The sequence below is a fragment of the Taurulus bubalis genome (genome assembly GCF_910589615.1).
Source record: "Taurulus bubalis genome assembly, chromosome: 13".
NCBI classification, from domain to species: domain Eukaryota; kingdom Metazoa; phylum Chordata; class Actinopteri; order Perciformes; family Cottidae; genus Taurulus; species Taurulus bubalis.
Window position 1 is genome coordinate 4,779,597 of NC_136601.1, and position 23,473 is coordinate 4,803,069.

The 23,473-nt window shown below is 41.7% G+C and overlaps 1 protein-coding gene across 1 annotated transcript in view; it reads left to right on the forward strand.

Annotated features, from left to right (window-relative positions):
• Window positions 1–23,473, forward strand: part of LOC306745742 (LIM and calponin homology domains-containing protein 1-like) — a gene marked incomplete at its 5' end in the record, with an annotated part of 77,357 nt that overhangs the window by 43,700 nt on the left and 10,184 nt on the right. Inside the window, 13 exons of the mRNA XM_079228582.1 lie at window positions 3,199–3,309; window positions 5,650–5,848; window positions 11,271–11,529; window positions 12,588–12,854; window positions 14,502–14,900; window positions 16,373–16,390; window positions 18,484–18,610; window positions 18,779–18,936; window positions 19,557–20,034; window positions 21,169–21,480; window positions 21,710–21,815; window positions 22,023–22,090; window positions 22,181–22,286. Of these exons, the coding sequence (XP_079084708.1) occupies window positions 3,199–3,309; window positions 5,650–5,848; window positions 11,271–11,529; window positions 12,588–12,854; window positions 14,502–14,900; window positions 16,373–16,390; window positions 18,484–18,610; window positions 18,779–18,936; window positions 19,557–20,034; window positions 21,169–21,480; window positions 21,710–21,815; window positions 22,023–22,090; window positions 22,181–22,286 (2,608 nt within the window). The remainder of the gene's footprint in view (window positions 1–3,198; window positions 3,310–5,649; window positions 5,849–11,270; window positions 11,530–12,587; window positions 12,855–14,501; window positions 14,901–16,372; window positions 16,391–18,483; window positions 18,611–18,778; window positions 18,937–19,556; window positions 20,035–21,168; window positions 21,481–21,709; window positions 21,816–22,022; window positions 22,091–22,180; window positions 22,287–23,473) is intronic.

The following is a 23,473-nucleotide window of genomic DNA, read 5'->3' on the forward strand; positions in this document are numbered from 1 at the left end:
CAGAATACAGATCTCAGCTCAACGTTGAGCATGAATTATATCAAATCTACAACCCCGTTTTAAAAAGATGTGTAGAGGAAAGCACCTCACTGCAGCCACTAATGGCTGACGGCTCGCATATCTGCAGTCATTCTGTTTTGTTTGGCAAAAAAAAAAAGCTTATTGTTTTCCTCAATGAGCTATTTAATAGTAACTAAATATTAGTTATTTTTTGCACAGATAACAGCAAACTTTATTTTCATTGTTCTAAGTGATTGCAATAAAAAAAAGGACTAATGGAGCAATCTGATTTGCTTGAAAGTGTGAGTTTGTGTGAAAGTGATTGCAATTTTCTTTATTCTGTTACTTATCATTTTGTTACTCCATCTATACTTTTATGTTATTTGCAGAAAAAGTTTGACAATTACTGCTTAAGTGTTTTTGTGCCGCCCCCCGTCACCCCCGAAGCTGTAAACCTAGGGGAAGCACTGTACATATATAAACAGAACATAGTACATATTTGAACACTAATAACCTTTTCTGTTCTTCATCTGCATATTCTTTCTAGTTTAGTTTTTCTCATTCTGCATATTTCAATTATCTGTGTAGTCATAGTTCCGTCTCCCTTTCTAATTATCCATTTTTACAGTCAAATGTACCTCTTCTCCTTTTCTATTAATGCTGCTTTAAGAAGTAGAACACATAATGCTAGCCCTGCCCACTCTGCAGTCAGACCAGGGCCTCTCCCTCTCTCTGCCTCTCTCTGTCTCTCTCTCCCTGGGATGCTGCTGTGCACTGTACAATTGTGCCGAGCTGCAGAGAGCCTGCTAGCTCATTTAGCTGACTACACACTGGGACTCTCAGCCACGTTGGCCAGCATTTTGCAGCACAAAACTCCCAGCAGCTAAAGGCTTTAGCCGGGACCTGCTACACCGGATTTGCTATGGATCTGCCAAACTGAGGACTAGGATTAGATAGCAGCTGTCTCTGCAGCACATCACATATTGAGAGGTGAAGGGACTGCACCGAGAAGAGTTTGCGGATTTTGTGATAAAGGTTTTGTTAGGTAGATTGGATGTTGACGTACAAAAGTGGATATTGCATGGATGGGTGGAATATTGCTGGAGATGACCATTTAGCAGTGCAGTTGTGAACAAGAAGGGTTGATTGTGCATGCGTGTGTGCTGCGTGTGAAGTTTCAAGCATCTGTATGCACCACTACAGGTCTGCAGATGTGTGCACTGTGCATGCAAGTGCTTGTGTGCACAACATGTGTTTAGATTGTCGGTGCATGTTCGGGGGTTTCTTCATTCCCTTGTGTATGCATCACTTCATTGTGTTTGCACATTAAACAAAGAGGTGATTGTTGTTTTTTCCAATGGAACCTCTTTGACAGGTCTTTCAGCAGCTGCCAGATCAGACAGCTGCTGAAACTGAAGAGTGTGACGATGTGCACTATTTCACTGTCGGGCCTGTTGTTTACATTTCTGCCAGTCAACACTGCACTGACGTGTTTTCTTTGAACTACTGTGGCCTGGCACTCGCGTCCACGTTTCTGTTTTTGTGTAGTTGCTTGTTGTAGGATTAGTGCAGCGTGCCTGAATCATGCAGCGCACAGTTGTGGTATTTTCTCTCATTCAGTTTGTGCAGTTGGGATCAATATGGATTTATAGCATACTAGTAAGCAACTGAAACACATTTGGCACTGACCCACTTCCAGTGGGAGTTGGCACGGAAATTAGCATCATACTGGTGACACAGAAGCAATAAACTCGGGGTGCTAAAGTGTGCAGATAATGAAGCATAATCACAGCGGTTGCAGTCCGGCTTAAGCACTAGTACTTGTAGATTAGTGGCACTCTTTGAGGAAGAAAGATGAAATATCCTGTGCGTCTAATATACATAAAGACAATTGCCATAACTGTAAAACTTTTAGCTGTAGTGTGATCTATTTAAAAAAAATTTAAAAAGGGTTCTGTTATCCCCGGTGGTCTGGTGTCTCTTTTGAAGTGTCCTTGAACTAAACATTAAATCCCTCCCTTCTGTAGATTTGTATCTTAGTATCTTAGCTGATTCTCTACTTGGGGCTAAAAAGATGAATTCCACTCAGGAATCAGCACAATAACACACATGAAAAACGGTGTGCGTCTTCTAAACAGCAGGCCAGTTCCATTATTCTTCCTCCAAGTGTGTTTGAACGGCGGCAGAGGGTGTTTATACTGACAGTATGACTGAAATAAACACATTAAGCCATGCTGAGCTTCCTTATCAAAGCAGTCCCTGCAGAGTGCCGGTTGACATGGACACAGTAAATATAGCTGGGACGACTTGGCCAACCGTGCGAAAGGTGCAGCTCCGTGTGATCTCCCTGTGGCTCCGGCCAATCTGTACATTCTGCATTTTAGGCATCAAGCGGACTCTGTAGGGAGTTACTCTGAATGCTGTAAGCGTCACTCCCTTAGTCACATTCAGCAAAACTTCAAGACGTCAGGCTGCAAGCAAGAAGCAGGTGTGCGTCCTCCTTCAGCTACTAATTTTACACGGTTACTGTGTAGAGAGATGAGACTGACCTGGTAATTTATGCACTCAAGGCTAAGCTAGCTAACAGACAAATATAAATCATCGTGACCCCTGAAGGGATGCTGTATTTTAGCAGGAAAAGTGCCCGTTACTGGTTTCAGGGTCAGAACAATGGCTCAGTCTTGTCGTGTTTGTGCAGAAGGTGATGGCTGACATGCAACTTCTTTGCAGGAGGCTGGATTGCAATAACCAGAAAACACATTTGTATTGCTTTTTGTAGGGAGAAAACAGAAATGAACAAAGTGGAGAATGATTTCTAGTGTTTGCTTCGTGCACTCTTTACTTTCCTTCAAGGTTTCAAACGTTGGCCTATATTGCTACGTGTACATCTGTACGTTTACTTGACTGAATTGCACATTCTTCCGAAAAACATATATATATATATATATATATATATATATATATATATATATATATATATATATATATATATATATATATATATATATATATATATATATATATATATATATTTTCCAAGCATTGGTTTGGAATAGCTAACTCAGGCTTCAAACGAATTAGATTTATTGAAAAGCAAATTAAACCTTACAGAGAAGGACTATTGTACTTTATTTTCTTTACAGATTAAGTGTCATCTCATCATGATGTCTGATTGTATTTGTTTCCTTTCCTTTTTAGGTTCTAATCACCATCTACTGGTTGGGTCGTGCTGCCAACGGCTGTACCTCCTACAACGGTCCCACGCTGGACCTGAAAGAGTTTGAGGGCCTGCTGTCACAGATGCGAAAGGTTTGCCCAGTCCCGTTTAGTAATGTCTAGGCCTAGAAGTGTCATAAGAATCTAAATCTAAAGCACAGGGACACTTTAGTCAGTCATTGCTGTTGTACTAGAACTCTCTTAGCAACCGCAGCTGGTATAACGGGTAGTGAGAAGCTGTCCTCTTACTTTGCAGAAAAACACATCCCTGCAGCAACCAAATGTACTGAAAACACACATTATACTGGACCACTCATTTAAGGATGCACTGTATAAATGTGTATTTATTAAATGTACACAGACTTCTAAGAAATTATCTTAGACCGTATATAACCTGCGCGCACACACGCACACACGCACACACGCACACACACACACACACACACACACACACACAAACACAATGTTCAGGCCTGAACTCGGCTAAACCGGGTTCTTGTGTCAATCTTCTGCTTCCACCTCTTCACCGACCCAAAAGGACACATACAGACGCACAAAAACAACCACTCGTAACCATGATGTCACCTCCATGAGATTTATTCCATTCTGTGACGTCCCTTTTCTGTTCTATTAAACTAAGAAATCTCCGCCAACTCGGCAGAAGAACTTTCCCAGATGTTCACACGTTGCCGCTGACCAAAACAAAGCCACGTTTCTATGAAACAAAAAAAGAGACTGATAATAAAATGGGTTTTGAAAATCAAGGAAAGCGCGTAAGTTGCGTCTATTAAAAAAATTAAAGTGTCAGTTAACAGTTTACTTGTAATGCTTATGAAATGGAAACTGGAACTTTTTGGGAAAAATGCAAAAAGCAGGTGTGAACCAGCTGCATTTTCATCTGCTCACTTACTTAGAGCTCAGGGTAAATGCATCAGTTAAAGGATCCGTTCACTCAAATTAGGAAAATATAATATACCACCTGATTTACAACACATAGTAAGTATCTAGCCAGATGGATTTGGATTTATTTGTCCAGGTTTATCCCTCTCTTTACGCCCGGTTAAAGCTGGATGCACCGCATTATGGCAATTGTTGTGTGAGTAAAAGCCAGAAGAGCTTTACTCCGCTCCAGTCAACAAGCAATTCTGCTCTTTTCTATAGAGATAATCTCTCTCTGTGTATTTGTGTCTGCTAATCACATTAAATCCCTGTTTTGACACAACTGACAAATATTTGTAATAAGTAGCTTACTTGATTTTAAAAAGCACAGTGACACAGGGCTTTTTTTAAATAAATATAGTGGCAGAGCAGATTTTTTTTATTTGATAATTGGTTGGCGGGTAATCAGGGAAATTGAACTGGAGGAAAACGGCAGGGAGAGGGGACATAAAAGCGTTGGCAAGCATGCATTTGTATCATTTATCAAAATCTATATAATATATCATCAAAATCCAATATCAATAATAAATGTGCCGTCTTGCCAGATTTGCTGAGAAGAGTAATTTGAGTGAACAAACCCTTTTAGCTATGAATATAATACAACGCATCTTTACTGCACAGTGTCACTGCTGCTTCATCAAAGAAGGCTAAATGTATGTTGGACAAAGAAATAAGTGAGACAGAATTTCTGTGGCAGTACAGCTGAGTTGCATAACAGACGGAACAGGAAGTCTCCTGGTAGACGGGAAAGGCCTTTCCCCACCTTCCATTAGCTGCATAGATGTGTTTCAACGGTGGACAGACAGAGGGAGGGGTCGCTGAGGTGAAGAGGGAGCGAGAGGGATTTGAGCAGAAGAAAAGATGATAAAACACAGATGAGAGGACGAAGGACAAAAGAAAGGCTAGGTCAGGTTGATCTTGGACTAACAGTGAGATGTATACGGTACATGGACATTTGATATAAGGTGGGTATCACTCCCTCCAGGAAATACACGACACCTTGGTTCTTCTGTTACTGATGGATTTATTCGTCTTGCGTGTGCCTCAGTAAACACCACCGTCATCAATCCACCGTCACACTGTTTAAATGCATTTCAACATACACAAAACAAGTTGGCGTTCACGTTGCACAATAAACACACAAAAAAAGGAAATAATATGCGTGACAAATCATTAACATAAACAACATACCTTGCTGGCTGCACACAAGCGAGAGGGAAATGGGTCCACTTGGATAACAATAATCTTCAAGAAAACAACAATTCGTTGTCACTTCAACTTGTATCTTTTAGCGGAGTACAAAACTTCTTTAGGAGCTTGTCACAACTAAAAGCGTCCCAACACAACATAGGACGTAAAGATGGTTCCTATCAAGTGTAAACACAAACAGAATCAATATTCAAGAAACAAGTTGTACAAATAATAATATATAAACAATCCTTATAAATAATATTCATGGCAGTTAAAGTGGGCATGTCTTTTCTAAATGTTCAGGAGGCGGAGGAGGCAGAGAGCCCTAAACGCAGCATCCGGGACAGTGGCTACATCGACTGCTGGGACTCTGAGCGCAGCGACTCTCTCTCCCCGCCACGCCACGGCCGCGAGGACTCCTTCGACAGTCTGGACTCCTTCGGCTCACGCTCACGACAGACCCCGTCGCCGGACGTCCTGGTCCCCCGCGGCAGCAGCGATGGTAAGAAACAGCCTAGTCTTCACACGCTGGTATTGCTTGTGAGGGTGTGATCTTGTGGTTTGAATCACTGCCCTTTTCTAATTAAAGTTTAAATAGCCATTGTGTCATTTTAGCCAAACCACAAACAGTATGTATTGTGGAAGGGAAGTAATTCAGTACTGGCGATTTTGTTTGCGTCTATTGTGGTGTTCTGACACAGTATATAGATAAATGAGGTTCATTGTACTTGTAGTGCTACTGTAATACAAACTGTTGTTTACACAGAACGACGGCCAGTATTTGAAATGTATGCTATTTCAAGTGAATGATCTCAGCGCAACGTCTGTTTTGAAGCCAAGCTTTGGCCATTGTTTCAGTTTGGTTACAGTACAGAAGCTGCTGTTTTTGTTCTGGGCATATTATGAATAATACACAGTTTGTTAGAATTGTTTTTATAATAATATACATTAATTAAATAAACAGCCGACATGCTCTCCGTAAGTCTTGACATTCCTTTCTTAAAAAGCTGCTCATGTACGTGCATCACTTCTCCCATATCTGATGTCAATCTGCAGTGTAATAACAAGTGCCGTCACATCTTTTTTTTCTCAAACACAGTTTAGTTATGCATTGTGAACACACGCTCCCCCAACATGACATCCAGTGTCAGGTGACATAAAATGGAAGAAAGTAATAATAACCTTTCAAAGTTACAAAGTGCTTTACAATAATAAAAAAAAAAAAAGATATTTGATTTTTTTTTTTTATCCTCATGCAAACACTGAAAAATTATTTATTTATTTATTTATTTGATAAAGGCTGCACGGATACCTGGTCTGATTTGATGATTAACATAATTGTCTGTTTACACATCAGATCTTTTGAGAGGAATCCAGTATGGAGACTTTACGCTATAGATTGAACTTAAATATTTATATGACAGCTTAAACACTGAGACACTGGGTTCAGTGTCTCAGTGTTTAAGCCGTTAAAGCTGTCATATAAATGTTTAAAATTGAAATAGAAATGTGTTGGTACTTCTGATTTAGATTTACTAATATTTTTATTTTTATTGATTTACTTTGTGGAGTGGAGGATACCACCCACAACAACTCCTCTTTGCAACGCAATGAAATAAATCTGTATTTGTAATATAAAATAATTGTATTCCTCTTTCTCCTCTTTTTTTCAAAGATTTAGTAAAAGAAAAATTCCCCAAAAGAAAGAAAAAAAAGTTCAGTTTGTGTATATATTTCTCCACTAGTGTAGGTTTATCTATTGATGCACAGGATGCACGTGAATGAATGGAAACCTCAGCCGTGTCCAACCTTGTAGTCTCAGTGTGTATGACGACACCTTTCAGTGAGGATTTCCAGCTCTGCCATTGACATCTACACAAAAGTGTCTCTGTGCTGAGTGTTTGAGCCTGTTGTCCTGGACTACAGTTGTTTGATAATTCTGTTGAAGTGTTTAATGAATGATGGCATTAGAGAGAGAGGAAGAGATGAGTCATCCTGATGCAGTGATAGATAGAGGTGTGTTTGTGTGAATGATGGCTCTTCGTAGTTTTTGATCTGTCACTTGACTGATCTTCTAGCTTTAGGTTTTGAGAACAAAGGACACGCTTCCACATGATAAGAAGCTGTGTGAAGCTTTATAGTTCATGTTCGACTAACTCGTCTCATGAAGTGTACAAAATTCCTCAGTTAAAATATCTTGAAGGTTTGAAGCTCTGCAGAATTTTTCTAAAACGTGTATTTTTTTAAGTGCATTGCAAGGAAATTAAAGTGTTTTCAGCTGGTTGTACCACCTTTTAGGATTCAATTAATCTGTGTTACTACACACAATGCTACGCTAGTGGATGGAACAGTAAAGAATCACTAAAACTAAAACGGAAAGACCTGACTACATGTATGTAATCTTTATATATTATGTAATGCATCCAAAAGGGTAGCATAAGAAATAAACCAATGGTTAGTTTTTCCAAGATGCGCATGAACTGCAAACCGTTTATGCTTTTTGCTGAAGTCCAAAATTGAGTTAAAAATGGAGTTTGGCTGCATTTGAAGTACTTTAAAATACCAAGTCGACCATATGTTGTCATTGACAGCTGTTCATTGCTCCACTTTATTTGAATTTGACCCTTTTTATATTTTAATGGCAGCCTATAAAAGGTTACAGAAGTCGTCACAAAGCTTAATGTTCGTTTCATCTCTGAAGTGCATGTTGGAGAACCTAGAGCGCGGCCATCGTCCTGTCTGACTGTTTTGAGGGAAGTACAAAAGAAACTAACTCACTAAAAACCTCGCTAAATGTTAATGTTTGCTTCTCAGAAATAAAAGGGAATAATCCAACAGAAATATGTACATTTAAAACACAGCAATATCCTCCATGGTTTTTGAAAACAGGAACACATTTTAGCTTTACATCAAGTATCAGATCTAAGATTGTGATATCCAGAAAATCCAAAATGACAACCGTTGAACAGTAAAAAAAAAATGTAATGACATTGAACAATCCTGAGACATCCGCAGCAGAAGTATGTGACAACATTTTCTTCTCAATAGCCCAGAACTCAAAGTTGCCACAAGCCGCAAACGGCTGATTAGCAGTCACATTGTCTAGCTGCTCCTATGCAAAGTAGCGTGTTCACTTCATTCTGGAAAGATTATCCAAAATACAGTATTTAGACACCAAGACCTTGAGAAACACCGTAGAAAAACTCATGATGTAATTTGGTATCAAAACCTTTTGGAGATTTCTGCAAGAAATTATTTTTTTGCTTGAGTGGATGGTGAGCATGTCTGTTCTGGAAAGCCTCCTTATTGTTGGAAATAAAATGTGTCATCTGAATGCCCAAGGTCTCTAGTTTGTGGTTGTAAAGCTTCATGAGGCTGTGATTATCCTAGAGGTCACAACAGGTCGTTCTATACAACAACAAAAAGGTCTCATTTTGTGAAATAGCTATGGGGACTAACATCATCACACATGAATACAAAGGGACTAATCAACAAACCTCAGAGCCCTTGCTGCTATTGAGGCTAACATACTATCAGTGTTTGGATCAAACCCAGGAGGCCCAAACTGGAGGAGTGATAATACTATAACAATGCAGTTATCACCCAATCACGGGGTGCTTTGAGTGCACCCAGAACAAGAGCGTCTATTTATTCACAAGCTCACACAAGTCGACTCAGCCAGGTTTCTTCTGCACTGACCTTTTTTTTTAGACCAAGCCCTTTTCACTGTTCAGCTCTGTAAACTGACTTCAGCCGGACAGTAATTAGGGGACAGGGAGACGAATTTAATTCAATCTTTGAAAGAGATGCAATATTGCAGATGCTCTTTTGTTTGGGCCACGATTGAAAGGATGGGTACAGTGTTGATAAATGAGATGCGTTGTGCTCTCTGCTGCTCCTGTAGCAACGCCTGTCCTCGTCCTTCTATTTCTGCAGGACAACACCCGTTGCTTGTCAAAGGCTCATTTGAAATAATTAAAAAAGTGATTTAATTGAGACCATTTTTTTGTTTTTCTTTTTTTCCCCCATAAAGAAATTGCCCATCAGAGGTATTTAAGTACTAGATATCCCGTTGTGCTGTTCATTCAGCCTAGAAAGATCTCTGAAATTGGAAAAAACATGAATACTATCACAAAGTGTCATTTATTTGACTTTATTACAATACGAAAAGTGGAGGGAATCACTATCACTCTTCATTTGTAAGAATGTTACTGCTTCTCAGTGACTGTAATGCATATGGAACTTGACCTTATGGCTTGTACATGTCTTGTAGCATTACTGCATGTTGATGGTTATTGATGTAAATATGTCTCTGTAAAGCTCTGGTACAGTATGGCACTGACCCATGATAAACACTCCCTCAAGCTTGAGTGTTCCCAGATGTGCAGAGAGGGAGCGGATCGCCCCGTAAAGACATGTGTTGCTCCTTCAGGATGGATAGACTTGGATGGTAGATCCGCTCGTGTTTCCAATTGATGAGCTAAGGAGTCATAATTGAACCACTCATTGTTGGAAGTGCGGATACCTCAAGGCCTCTTTTGGACCTCGATCTGTCAATTTTTTAGACCACATAAAAACGAAGTCTATTGATAGAAAGGGAGGTTTTTCACAACTGCAAAATGGGACATTTGTTTCCACTGAGACCCGCAGCTGCATCCACTTGTATCTGTTCAGCAGTAGGGGTAGATTTCACGCTTTAGATCTGGTTGAAATTTTGGGTTTATACTTGGAAAACGTATACATTGAGTGATAAGTCATTGAGGCCATAGATTGAGTAAGCATACATCCAAAAGTGAGGGGAATTCCAGTAGCACATGTGCTGAACATCTTGGTGAGCAATTTTGAGAGACCTTGGGTAAATCAGGGCTGCAGGTATTCATTACCTGCAGTTTCCAAATGTTGATTTAGGGTTAGCATTGGCACAAAAAAAGCAACTTAATGAAAATGGAATGACTGGTATGCTGCTAACGGCACATGAGTGGGATGTATCCTCATTACTCTCTTTTCTTTGAGTGCGGATCACACATGAACATCTTGTGGAGGAATTCAAGACATCCAGCGGGGAAAGTCCTTGAGCGATGCCTTTCTGCAGCACCAGGTGTTGCCTCTGACATTAAAGAGCGAACAAGGTGTTTTTAAATGGGATACAGACAGACGCTGAGGCATCCTAATTGAAGTCTTCCGAACTGTAGGCTTTAGACTACAGGAGCTGCACAATACAAATTTCACGATGATTTATGGTACTTGCTTTGTTTCATAAAAACAGGCTGTCAACCTGCTCGGGGTTGATTTATGTTCAGTTACTGGAATGCTCTGCATATAATAACACCGGAACAGCACTTTAATGTGTGCGTTTATATGATGTAACATCACTGGGGGAAATAGAAGTGATATTCTTTTTCAGAGATTTGAAAATTAGATTAGAAATTCGTTTTTTCTGCTAAATCTTTTTTTTTTTTAATTGTCTTTCTCTCTTTTTGTAGTTTTCTTTTTGCCATTTATTATCATTCAGAAGGTTAATGGAACACGAGACACTTTTGTATGTATATATGGCAGTGTGATAACAGTATGGGGTTAAAAATTAAATGGGAACATGTATGGTATAGACTTGCAAAGTAATACAATCTCTGTGTTACAGTTTCCATCTCCTATGAATCTGAACAAAACTTTTAACCCAAGAATACAACGCCACATCTTTTTGAGTTATGTTGTTTCCCAGTAATAATATCAAAGCACGTAGAATTTAAATCATGAAAAGTACTTGACACTATCTATAATAATAATCACAATTGTGATCTTCTCTAAACGGAACATAATGAATGTAAATGCAATCTACAAAACACTGAGCCTGCGAAATAATTAGCTGCAGAGTGATCTCAATGTGACACCGATATTGAACTCCTTCCTTCTCCTCTTCTCAACAGGCCGCGGCAGTGACTCAGAGTCCGACGGCGTCCCCCACAGGAAGATGCCGGACGTTCGTAAGGATGACATGTCGGCGCGGCGGACGTCCGTCAGCGAGCCGCGGACCGCCATGCCCTTCAACCAGTACCTGCCCAACAGGAGCAACCAGAGCGGATACGTGCCCACGCCGCTCCGCAAGAAGAAGAACGTTAAAGAGGACGGAGCTCGCAAGAGTTGGAGTACTGCTACTTCACCTGTGGCAGGAGACCGACCTTTCAGGTGAGTCTGACTGTTGTAGTAATAAGAAAGTAGGAATCACAAGCAGAGTGGTCACGGTGTTATTGCATAATAAAATAGTAACTTGAGGGACAGGTTTTACAACCATGACCTTGTTTTAGCTTGAAATGGATTTGACTCATTTAATTGGGAATTCTGTATTGTATATGATTTCCCAAGAGAAGAAGATATGGTGGCACAAATTTCTGATTATTTTGTAAACTGCTGATGTATTGTCCTCTGCCCAGTCGATGCTGATGGAGGCCAGATGCGCGTTTTCATTGGCTCTGACTCTGATTGAAGCGAAAGTGTGAAATATGCTGCATAGACGGGGCAGACTAAAGTCTGATGGTCTTATTGGCAGTTATTGGTTTGGCTTGTCAAGAGCACTGGGATCACAGTTTTACCATGGCTCTCACTGGATGAGTTTCAGATTTCTGCTGGTTTAGTGGATTCCTTAATGTGCTTTGATCTGTTTTTGTGTGTGTGTGTGTGTGTGTGTGTGTGTGTGTGTGTGTGTGTGTGTGTGTGTGTGTGTGTGTGTGTGTGTGTGTGTGTGTGTGTGTGTGTGTGTGTGTGCGTGCATATATATAATATTAGTGTCGGAGAGTGTCAGGATTTTACTGAAAGTACTTTTTGAAGGATAATGTTTTTAAGGTTTGGACGTAACATTATTTAGCTGCAGCAGCAGGAAATCAAAGATATTTAATTAAAAGACAAATTTCTGCTTTCTAGTTAGTGTTTACATTTTATGCGCTTTGTGCTGCAACTGGGTGCATATACAGTAGTGTTGTGTGTGCGTGTGTGTTAATCTGTCCTTCATTCATCGTGTTGCATCAAAACGCATGTACTCTTACTGTTTGTTTTTATCTCCATCTCCTTCCTTTGCGTCCGTCATGGTGTCTTCTCCCCATTTATATCGTTTGTCTGGTCCTACTCTTTCCCCACATTTGTGTGCTCCCTGTCTCACCATGTTGTGGTCATCCTTTTGTCGTTGTTTCTCATTTTGCTCTAATGTCAATACATCATCCTTTCCTGTGTGTGAATGGGGTATGTAACAGTCCAAATGAGGTCCCTAGCTTAGACGACCCACCTGGAGAGACCCAGAGCCCGTCCATCACCCAGCCCCTCGAACCCCAGATACAGATTCAGATGGTGGACCAGAATAAAAAGGATGGGGAGGACGGGGAGCAGGCTGCTTCCACACCTTGTGTTAAGATCCATGCAGCGGGCGTGAGGAGGAGCAGTGAGCCGCTGCCCCGAAGCCGCCCCCACGCAGAGCCCCCCACGGAGACTGTGACTCACCCGATGGTCACCTCTGAGCAAAGGTCTTCACCTTGATTTATGTCTTTCATAATGCCCCAAATCAGCTGCCCAATTCCTTTGGTGTCGACACAGTTCTGATTCAACCCAATCTAAAAGAGAATAGATTTCCTTATTGAATTTGTTATTATTTGTTCAGATGATTTGGTGAAATTGTGGAGAGAAGCTCCACCAATTTCCAACACTAGATTAAATATACAATGCATCTTTTCTGTTATATCAATTTTTATGCAATCGTAAATCTGGAGAGTTATTAATATGACTTGACCATGTCTTGAGGCAGCATTTTAGGTTCTTATTGCAGCAGAATATTTGCTGTGCTAAAGGGTCAGTTCACCCAAATTTGAAAATAACTTGCCACTTGGGACACTTTGGTTAATTTCAGCTTCATGCTCAAATTTGCCCACTTTAACTCCTGCCAGATGAATAGAATTGTATTTTGAAAAGTTTACAAAAATCTGCAGTACATCAGCCCAAAAACAAAGTCTCAGTTAATCAGGGTAATCCACATATTTCAGTTTTTATCAATACTGTCTCTTTGTTATAAAATAGTTTCAATTTTCACAGCTGGCATTTCCATCCAGTCCTTTTCTTCTTTGGCACTGCCATTACCAGATCATCAACACAAGAGCAGAGCAACACAACAGTGAGTCAGCAAGAGGTCCGGGGCTCAATGAAACATGGAGATTACACACTGCTGTAATGCAGGGTTCTCTACCCAGCCGGCCAGCCAGGGGTCACAAGTTATAAACTTGGTGTCGGATTAATATGAGCTGTCAAGAAACGACGTTGTTGTATATTTCACTATGCCGAAGTCCATATTAGTCACGTCCCCGGTTTCCAGCTTGTTCTGGCGCAGATGTTATGGCATGGATGGGATCGTCAGCGTTTCAAGGGAGTGAAGCGAACGCTCAAAGGAAATTGGACTTGTGTATCGCTGCATTCCAAGGAAAAGGGGGGATTTCTAGGATGTTTTGAGGCTTTGATATCGGCGTCTTTAGTTGGTAACAGCTTGAATTTTTCAAGAAGAAAACTGAGGCTGGAATTTGTTTGTTTTTGTGTTGCCAGGAGTTAAATCTTTTCAAAACAGTTGTATAATATCAACATATCACTGTTTGTAGTCTCCTGTGAAGGTTTTTTTTACCGAGTTTGACCGTGACAAAAACTGCACAACCCTTCAAATACAAACGCATGTATGTCCAGCAGTTACACACAAAAATGTACTATGGTGTTCACACACAATCACATTCCCAGGGAACATGTGACCCTCCCTCAGGATGTAAGGAAATGAGGCTTCCTTCCCTGACCCTGAACAGGCCGGGTTTGGAGCCTGGCCTTTCTCTCCCCGCCGTGCATCCTGGGGATTTATAGTCCAATAATAACCCTTTCAGAAAGTGGCTGTTCATCACAGGATGCCAGACAACTTAGGGTTCAGCGAATTTTGCTTTGGCTTTGTGACTCCTGTTTGTTTTCATATCCAGTCTGCTCGGAACAGAATTTGTGACCATGCTTTGCTACTTTTTTTTCCTTTCGATTTAGCTCGTCAAAATGAAAAAAAAAACTCAATTTTGGCTCCTCCGGAGGAATTATCTCTGCTGAAATAGGATAACAACCAGGCAGCAGTACGTTTTAGTTTGCTTTGCTTTCTGCAGTACTCCAGCTCGCTCGTGCTCAGAGGAACTCTTCCACCATTCGACGACTCGAGCGGCAAGCGCTGCGGCGACCCCCGCGGTCGCAGCGAGCCCCGTCATCTCCTCCGTGAAACATCCACCTGTGACGGAGCAACAGCTGGAGGAGGCTGTGAGGAAGGGAGCCGCTGGTGTCCCGTCGGTCACAGATGCAGAGCGAGATGGGAAGCGGCCCCGCCAAACGCTGACCTTTCCCAAGCACGTCCCTGCCCCGAGTGCCCCCAACTTCCTTCCTGTGCCCACTGACATGGCAACGGCTACAACAGCAACAACCGATACAGGCCGACGGAAGGGAAGGGCGCTGAGTGAAAGTGATGACCCGCAAAGAGGGAACTCTTGGTTGGACAGCAGTCTTCCAGCAACGTGAGCCCCCTCCAGCAACTACACCACATTTAATGAATTTCCACCACGTTGAAGTAAAACTACACAATTCATCTACACGATTTACTCATTTTTTTTGAATATCTCAGCATGTGACCTCGACGTCACACCGCAATGCTCCTATCTGGAAGACTTAACTTTCTCAAGATGGCATGACCTGTTTTTCAAATGAATGCAAATTGATGTTGCTTTCTAAAAAAGCAGTTTTTGTTGTGAAGAGAATGCATGGACATTTATTTGAGAAATGTTTGAGAATGTGGGTTTTGACCTCAGGTGACATCCTTTGATCTCTTCAGGAGAACCAATTAGGGGATAACGGCAATGGACCCTGAATTATATTTGACCCAATTTGAACCCAAATTATTTGGTAACATATTGGTCAAACCATTACCAATCAATCAAACGTCACCCATTTTAATGTATGCCAATAAAATACTAGGGTAGCACTTTATAATAACTACACACTATTTAGCATTAGTAAAGCATGAATAAACACTTAATTCATAATTTATAAAGCATTGTTCCAACATGAACACTCATTAGTAACTCATTAGTATGCAATTCATAAACACAGTTTTAAATGTTTCATTCTTGATTAATAATTAGCCTATTATGCCTTTCATGATTGGGTTTTCATACTTTATAAATGATGGATTCCCCATTTGTAAATAATTAAGGACTCATAGATGATTAATAAGATCATTAATGGCTTTAGTGCGAGCCCCACTGCATCACAGCCTGACATCTTCCGCCAAAAAACATATGGCTGGTAGACATTTTACTACGACAAACCAAACCAGTCTATCTGTTCCTAATTTAGCAAGGCTTCTCTTCATTTGGTCTCCTTGTTCTCTTGTGGCGACAAACCGCAGGCCGCACTTTCTCTCACACCCCTCGAACATCACAGAGGCAGTGCCATAAAATGCACTGTGAAGACTTAGGTTGAGGCCCAACCTACAACTGTTGGTCGCTGACAGAAAGAGAGCCACATCCTTGATGTTTCTCTTGCGCTGTCTAATAAAAGATGCATGTGCTTTCTTTTTCTTTTTTTCTATAGTTAAGTGTCAGCTGCAGTCTTAAGATCATTGCCATCTGCATCTGTTGTATGCTAGCATTTTTGGTTTGCAGTGATGCAGTAAACTTGTGTTCTGCTCTGGCTGTGTTATGGATAAGACTGCCCCCTTGTGTTTGGTTTGAGTAGCATCAGCAAACCCAGAAACTGACAAACAAATCTGTACATCAATGCAAAACCAGCAGGCACACATTCTCCACCCATTGTCAGCTGTGATCACAACACAGTACCCACTAGATATCAAATATTCCATCTCTTTGTTTTGATATTCACATGAGTGAGTGCCGTATTTCTCTGTTAAGTGTACTCGTATTCATTTGTGATTGTGCTCTCTCTCTCTCTCCATGCTCTCTGCTTTCTGTAGATTCAGCCGCACACATAGTGTGTCAGATGACCCACAGTAAGTTGTCCGTTTACCACTCGGAGGCTCAGCTATCTGGCCCAGCACTGCTTCTCTACAAAACAAAGACCTCTCAATGAGTCATTCATTGAGTCTTTGAATTGGATTTTTCTTCATGCAAGTGGGAAAGTCTGCCAAAGGTTTAAGTAATTTAAAGAAATCTTGGTGTTGTTTTTGTTTGATCAATGGTCACACCAGCAAATATTTTGTGCCAGTTTTTAATATCTTCAGGTTTGATTATTTAAGCCCTGAGAGGCAAGTAAGACAAAAAGAAAACTCTGGGGTCTGACCCTTTTGTTTTGTCTTATCTAAATGGTTTTCTCTCGTGTTTATGACTGAAGGACAGGTTAAAAAGAAGGATTTTGTCAGCATAATCTTTCTAATTTCTTTCAAAAAGAAATGGCAGGTGTTGTAATACTCATTTTGGCCACAAGAAGCTGAAGTGCAGCACTTGCCCTTTGACAAATTACCCTTAACTTTATTTCAGACACAGGAGAGAAAACAATTTAATCAATCACTTTAAAACTTAGGAAATGGATCCCCAGTGTCATTCATTTTGTCAGGTGAAGAAAATCCTTTAAAATGGCCACTCAAACTCCCATTTTATCCTTTAATTATCTACTGAATGTCATTAAGAAGTGCTTTAGTTTAATTTAACTTAGCAGCTCCCACTCTTATAATTTTCAAGCAGAATTTAAGATGAATGACATCAATGTATTTATAAAAACCATACTGAAGAGTGAAATGACTGGTCCAAAATATTCCAAATAAATTAAGCAGATTTGTCCTACTTGCATTCCTGAAATTGTAAATCAGTTAAATGACTTTTCAAGGTGGGCATTTGTGACCACGTGCTGGCAAACAATGTCCCTGGAGCTTAACGCTTGATCTAAAATCTGATGATCCATTCCTCTCGGATGTATTCAAAGTGCCTGCGGTCGTGTGGAGAGGACTTACTAAACTGTGCAGCTCCGAGATCGTCTTCGTGCTTCTACTAGCTGCATGTTTCACGTAACGCAACCACTCACCCTCTCAACCCCTTACAAAACAAATCATCATGGGGATGTCCTTTGTTAATGTAAAAAGTGCAGCTTTTCCTGAAGCAGCAGAGATGATTCATAACCAGGAGATGACTCAAATGCTTTGTTTGCTTTGCTTTAGATGAGCACTTATTCAGCGTTGTACCCTTCACGCTGAATTATTTAATAACATGTCAATCATCTCTTTGATTGTAAAAAAGAAAAAATATAAAACTCTTCTGCTACAAGTTTCTTTGGTCCACCTATGATTGTATGTTGGACATTAAATCCTCAACTATTCTTGCACTCATGACTTTGTTTTACCCATTCTAAGTGTGATGAGCCACATGTTCTTAATCAAAAGGCTGCACTTTATTGTATTGTCTGTAATCTAAAAATGTATGTTTTAACACTACTGACTGAACAAATGTAAACTGGTTGTTGCACCTCGTACACACACATCAGATTGTTACTCACAACCACAGGCACCTGCACCTGAAGCTGATGCTTTCAATGTTCTCCTTTAATGTCATCTTAACATCCTTAATGTCACGCATTTCCTGTTGACACCATTGCTGGAATGTGGCATGATTATTCAAATGGGAAATGTTTTTATTTATTTGAATGTTTTATTGGTTCTAAATGGTGAGCATGAAGTTGATGAACACTTCCATTCATGTGGTCTTTAAAAGACTCATCTTATTTTAGTGTCCGTGCTGAGCCAACAGTTACAGGTTATTCTCTTTTCCTAATAATGATAGATTGGCACAAAATCATTTATGTGGATGATGTTGGGTATTATCCTTGATGAACACAGATTTTGAGTGATTTTGAGTGACATGTGGCCTTTTTAGATATGGCTGAGTTTTGAAAAAGGAAGCGCACAAAGTCGCCAACATACAAACATACTGTACTAACGGCACAATGTACAGTAAAAATGTATATAATCATTAGCAGGCTAACTAAGAAATACTAAACCATGTCGTCCTCAATGACATGTCGGCACAGCTTTTTCATTATCCATATTATCTCTGACTCTCTCTCTCTCTCTCTCTCTCTCCCTCCTCCTCTTAGATGTGTGAGTATGATTGACATGCGTGGTGAGGAGGAGGCCATCTTGCAGCCTCACAGTCAGATGCGTCATGAGCTGATACACAACCAGTACAACAGAATGAAGGAAGAGGATGATCACTGGCAGGATGTGAGTGTCTCAGTTTGTTTATTTGTTTGATTAAGAGTGTTTTCTTACTTTCTGGATTGAGATCTGCACAGTTTGCATGATCTTCAGGTCTCACAACGTTGCGGAGCCAAGCCCTTCTTGCCTTGTTTCACTTGGAACTGAAACTCTTCCAATCTGTTTGTGTGTCAGGACCTGGCCCGGTGGAAAAATCGAAGGAGGAGTATCTCCCAGGACCTGATCAAGAAGGAGGAGGAGAGGAAGGTGATGGAGCAGTTGATGACTGGAGGTCCCTGTACCTCCCAGAGGAGGAGAAGCATCAAGACCTACAGAGAGATAGTGGAGGAAAAGTAGGTGAAACGCACACAAATAGGACGTTTGATTTGTCTTAAGCTAAAACAACAAAGCTCGAAGTACAAAACAATACTCGTCTAATGGGACACGAGGTCTTTCTTATGCCGTGTTCACACCAAAAGAGTTGCGAATTTTTCGCGAACTTTTTCGCCTGAATTTACTCGCTCGACTTTATGTGGTTAATTCACTTTCGATTTTTCGTAACCATTCGCTGCGGAAAGGCGGATTTGCGAATATTCGCAACGCCTTTTCGCCTCCATCGCGCCGCCCGGCATGAATATTTCGCAACTCTTTTGGTGTGAAAACGGCATTAGAGAAGAGGCTTTAATCTTCACGCATTCCGGTTAGTGAGCATAAAGGTGAGTTAATTCAAGTAGGTCTCCAATAGAGGAAAAAAACGAAAGTGGAAGAAATAGATGTTGATAATGGGTCGGATCATAGTTTTCATCTTTGATGTGTAGTTGGAGCGGGTTAGATCCGTTGTCATGTCACCTAAGAATCAAGAGTAGCCAAGTTAACATTTATTAAAATCAAACCGGGCCTTATCAGTTGCTTCCCATTTTACACCGCTGATTGGGTTTTCTTAATCCCCCGTTTTCTGTTTTCTCTTCAACAGGGAGCGTCGCGAGGATGACCTACGGGACGCATACAGGAGAGCCAGAACCCACGAGGAGGCGTCGTTCATCCTGCAGCGTTACGCCCAGCGCTTCTCCATCAGTGAAACGGTCCTGGAACGCCTACAGTTGCCAAAGCTCCTGGACCGCAGCATATCTGCAGATCCCTCCTTACCCTGCTCTCCCCTCTCGCTCTCCCTGTCCGCCTCCCCAACGACCCCGGACCCCTTCGACGTGGACCCCAACGGGCCCATGCGGTATCTGCGGCAGCAGTCCGCCCCGCCTCCGAAGTTCACGTCTACACTGGAGGCGCGAATCGAGGAGTTTCCCAAAGAGCCCCCGCACCAGCGGCCTCAGATTCGCTCGCGCTCGTCCGAGCCGCCATCTAGCCGGACCCTGTCGCCCAACCCGGTGCCTTTGCTGATGCCCAAGCCTTACTTCCAGCCCCGGCCCTCAGCGGGTGAACCATGGCCCAGCAAGGTGAGACTGACTCAGAGGCACTTTGTCATCATCTTAACTCGTTAAGTGTCTGGTTGTCACTGTTAAATCTCCCCTCTCCCCCATAGTGTTACCTCTATTTAGGTTCCCTACTCGTGATGACTTCACGTATGTGAAATGATTGAAACTCGGTTAGTGTAACGGTCTTGACCACTTTACATGTGGTTACTTCCCAGTGTTGGCTGACCGCCTCACAGGCTGGAGGGTGAATTCCCCTCCAGCTCTCTTGGCACTTGCGTTAGGATGCCACAGAACCGCCATGGTGACGAGACGGCTGGTTTCTTGGAAAACACAAGGCTTCCCCCTCCCCAGAAGAAGCATGTAATGTTCCAATTTAGCTCACAGCACTCAACAGGATCCATTTCCTTTTTCATCTGGATTTTTGGGGGGGGGAATATTCAAAACGAGATCTTTATGTTTTTCGATCGGGGAGGGAGGGGCAGATTATTACCAGACCAAATGGAGCACAGCGCTTTTCTGGAATGTCTTGTCAGGAGTCTGAGCGGAGCCCGGCTTTGAATGGAGCCCTCTGTTCCCTATTGACTTAAGAAGTTGACAAGTAGGGCCCTCTCCATGTGAAGTGGGCTCCAGGCGGACAAAGAGTGCCCACACAGGCCGCTCGGACAGGGATGAGAAGGTGGAGGCGGAGGGGGGTCCGGACTGAGAGCCTGCATTCACCAACTCCACCACTGTGTCTTAAGTTACCGCTCACTAGGAGCTCCTCACATACATTAGAGCCTCTTTGTCAGAGAGGCCATCGTGGTGTTGTGAGCCAGATGAATAGCTAATAACAGACTGAGATGAGAGGCTGGTAATGACCACGAATGAGGGCATTGAGTTTGTAGGCATGGGGTTCATCTTCATTTCTTTGTTTGTCATCAATTAATTTTGTGTACTACTGAAAATATTTTTAGCTATAGCAGCATTACTGTAGGGGAAATTCAGCCAATATTTTCCTGCCAATGGTTCATATCTATAAACCAATTACAAAATGGATCAGAATTAAATTAAACTGTCTGGACATTTCTTAGGACCCTTTTATGCGTTCAAAGCATCTCCTTGAACTGCAGTGTGTGTATACAAAGCCAATATTAAACATGTTGTCGTCCGATTTAGGCGGATGGTTTGTTCAGAGTCAACGGCGACATCGGAAGTGGAAACGTTCCCACTACACAAGAGAGTCTAGGAAGGGAATCTCCTCCTCATTTCCTGGCGTCCCCTTCCAAAACCAACAGCGCTGTAGATGCTCCGTCGTTGGCAGCAGCCTCCCCAACATGCAGTCCACTCACCTCAACCAGAGGAGAAAACCCCGCGTCAATAAAGGCTGAGGAGGCACAAAGTGGCTCAGAACCAGCTTCTAAGGGCGTCCTTAAAGAAAAAGTCATCCATCATTCAACACCACCCAGCCGGCCCACCTCGCTCCCATCGGTCAGGATGAAGATCTTTACTAATTAGTTGTAAAGATAACTGTGTGTCATGTTCACTTATTGCATCTATAAATGCATTTTGCAGTTTTGCAGGATTTTGGCAAGTTTATGTAATTATTGAACTCTCAAGACCAGAATCAAATGTTGTATGCATATACCTCATGCACTGCATATGCCTCAGGCTTGTTTGATTCATTATTCATATTTGAAACCATCTGTGATGCTTAAAGGAGCTGCAGAAGCCAGAAGAAAGCTTTGGGGAGACTGGAAGCCACTCAGTAGCTGCTCCAGAGGAGGAGAAGTCAAATGCTGCAGCACACCAAACGCCTCCTGCAGGTCTGAGTTGCTGTACTGACCCCTTGTGGTTGATCATAGACTTGTCACCCAGGACATAGATTGTTATAATTTAACCTAGAACTTATGGAAGACTCGGCATATGAAAATTAAAGACACTTCCATTTCACATTATTTTTTGTTTTGTATTTTATGTATACTATGCATATAGTATTTAAACTGTGTTGTCTGTGTGTTGTTGTTTTTTAGAATACAAACACTCCAAGAATGTCCATTCAGGAGTCGACACACAGCAAAGTCAGCTTGTAACTTTACAGGTGAGGTTGCTCCCAAAACTAATACAACCTTAAAAGAAACATTCACCCCCAACAGATGATCCAACAGATGATCTTTGAATCTCCCTGCAGGCAACTGGTCCCAGTCCCCGGGACTCATCACAGAGAAGAGAGAATTTACCGAGTTTAGCTGCACCAGGATCATTTGAATATCGCCCACCAAGGGAAACGACAGCAGGTTAGTGGACGCTTTACATCCAAATACTAAGCCAGAAGCTTCTTTTCCATACATCTCCTTGGTTTCTGAGTTTGATTAGCATATCCTCCCTGCTGGCTCGTTTCCCCTGTTTCCTTTCAGCCTGACTCTTTCTGTTTCGTTGTACGGCAACTGTTTAGATGAGAGTTAAAGGGGTTTTGTTTAGTGATGTGTCCTTTCGTGTCGAGGCTTCGATGCGCATGTCGAATAATCCAGGTAGATTTTGGTGAAGCGCGTATCGAGGCTTGTGTTGATGACGTATGCGGTGACGTTCGAAGCCTCGCGAGCCGGCCGTACCACGTGACTGATTCAGAAAATGGTTCGTGGGTTTGCCGTCCGATTTGAAATATAAGGGGCAGCGAAACTCAATGAATTCCCCCCCTCCTCTCTGTACCCAGCTTCATGTGTGCCTGTGAAAGGGTATTTTATAAAGCAGGCGAAATAGTCTCAAAAAGCCCAGCACTGTGGAAAAGTTCTTGTTTTTACTTAAAAAATTGGACACATCAACATGGACTAACGGAGCCGAGGCTCGAAACACCGATCCTCTGACTGAACGTCGGATATTCTAACCACTGACCCACAGTCACATCACAACCCTCTCCCAATTTGTTTTCGAGTTTTGATTTTGACCCCGCCATTACATCATGAAGATTGGCACAATATATAATAATAATAATAAGTTATTAATTGATGTATTGGCGTCACAAACATAATTTATTAAATTTAAAGCTTCACACACCAAAGCCATGGTGTCGTTATGATCACTCTGCTTGTTTTACATGTATTGTCCACTTGGTGGCGCAGTAGAGCAAATGAAGCTCCGTGAAGCTTCGGCCCATTAGCGAACCAATTGGATGGAAAGCTTCAATGCTTCAGGAAGCTTCATCTCGCCATCACTAGTTTTGTTCACTTACGTGTGATTATTATCAACCTGCATGAACTCCTGCTTTTTTTTAATCTGCCTAATATGACACTTACTTAGAATAATCCTATTCTCTTTTCTCCATGTAGACGGATACACAAGCTAATTAGACCTGAGGTCCAACAAAAACATGCACAAAAGAAGTTTAATATTACCTTCCCAGATAGTGTTATATAAAAGCACAGCATTGTTGTTGTTTTTCTGCCTTTATTCTGACTCTAGTGGGGTAGAAAACACCTCGACTTTT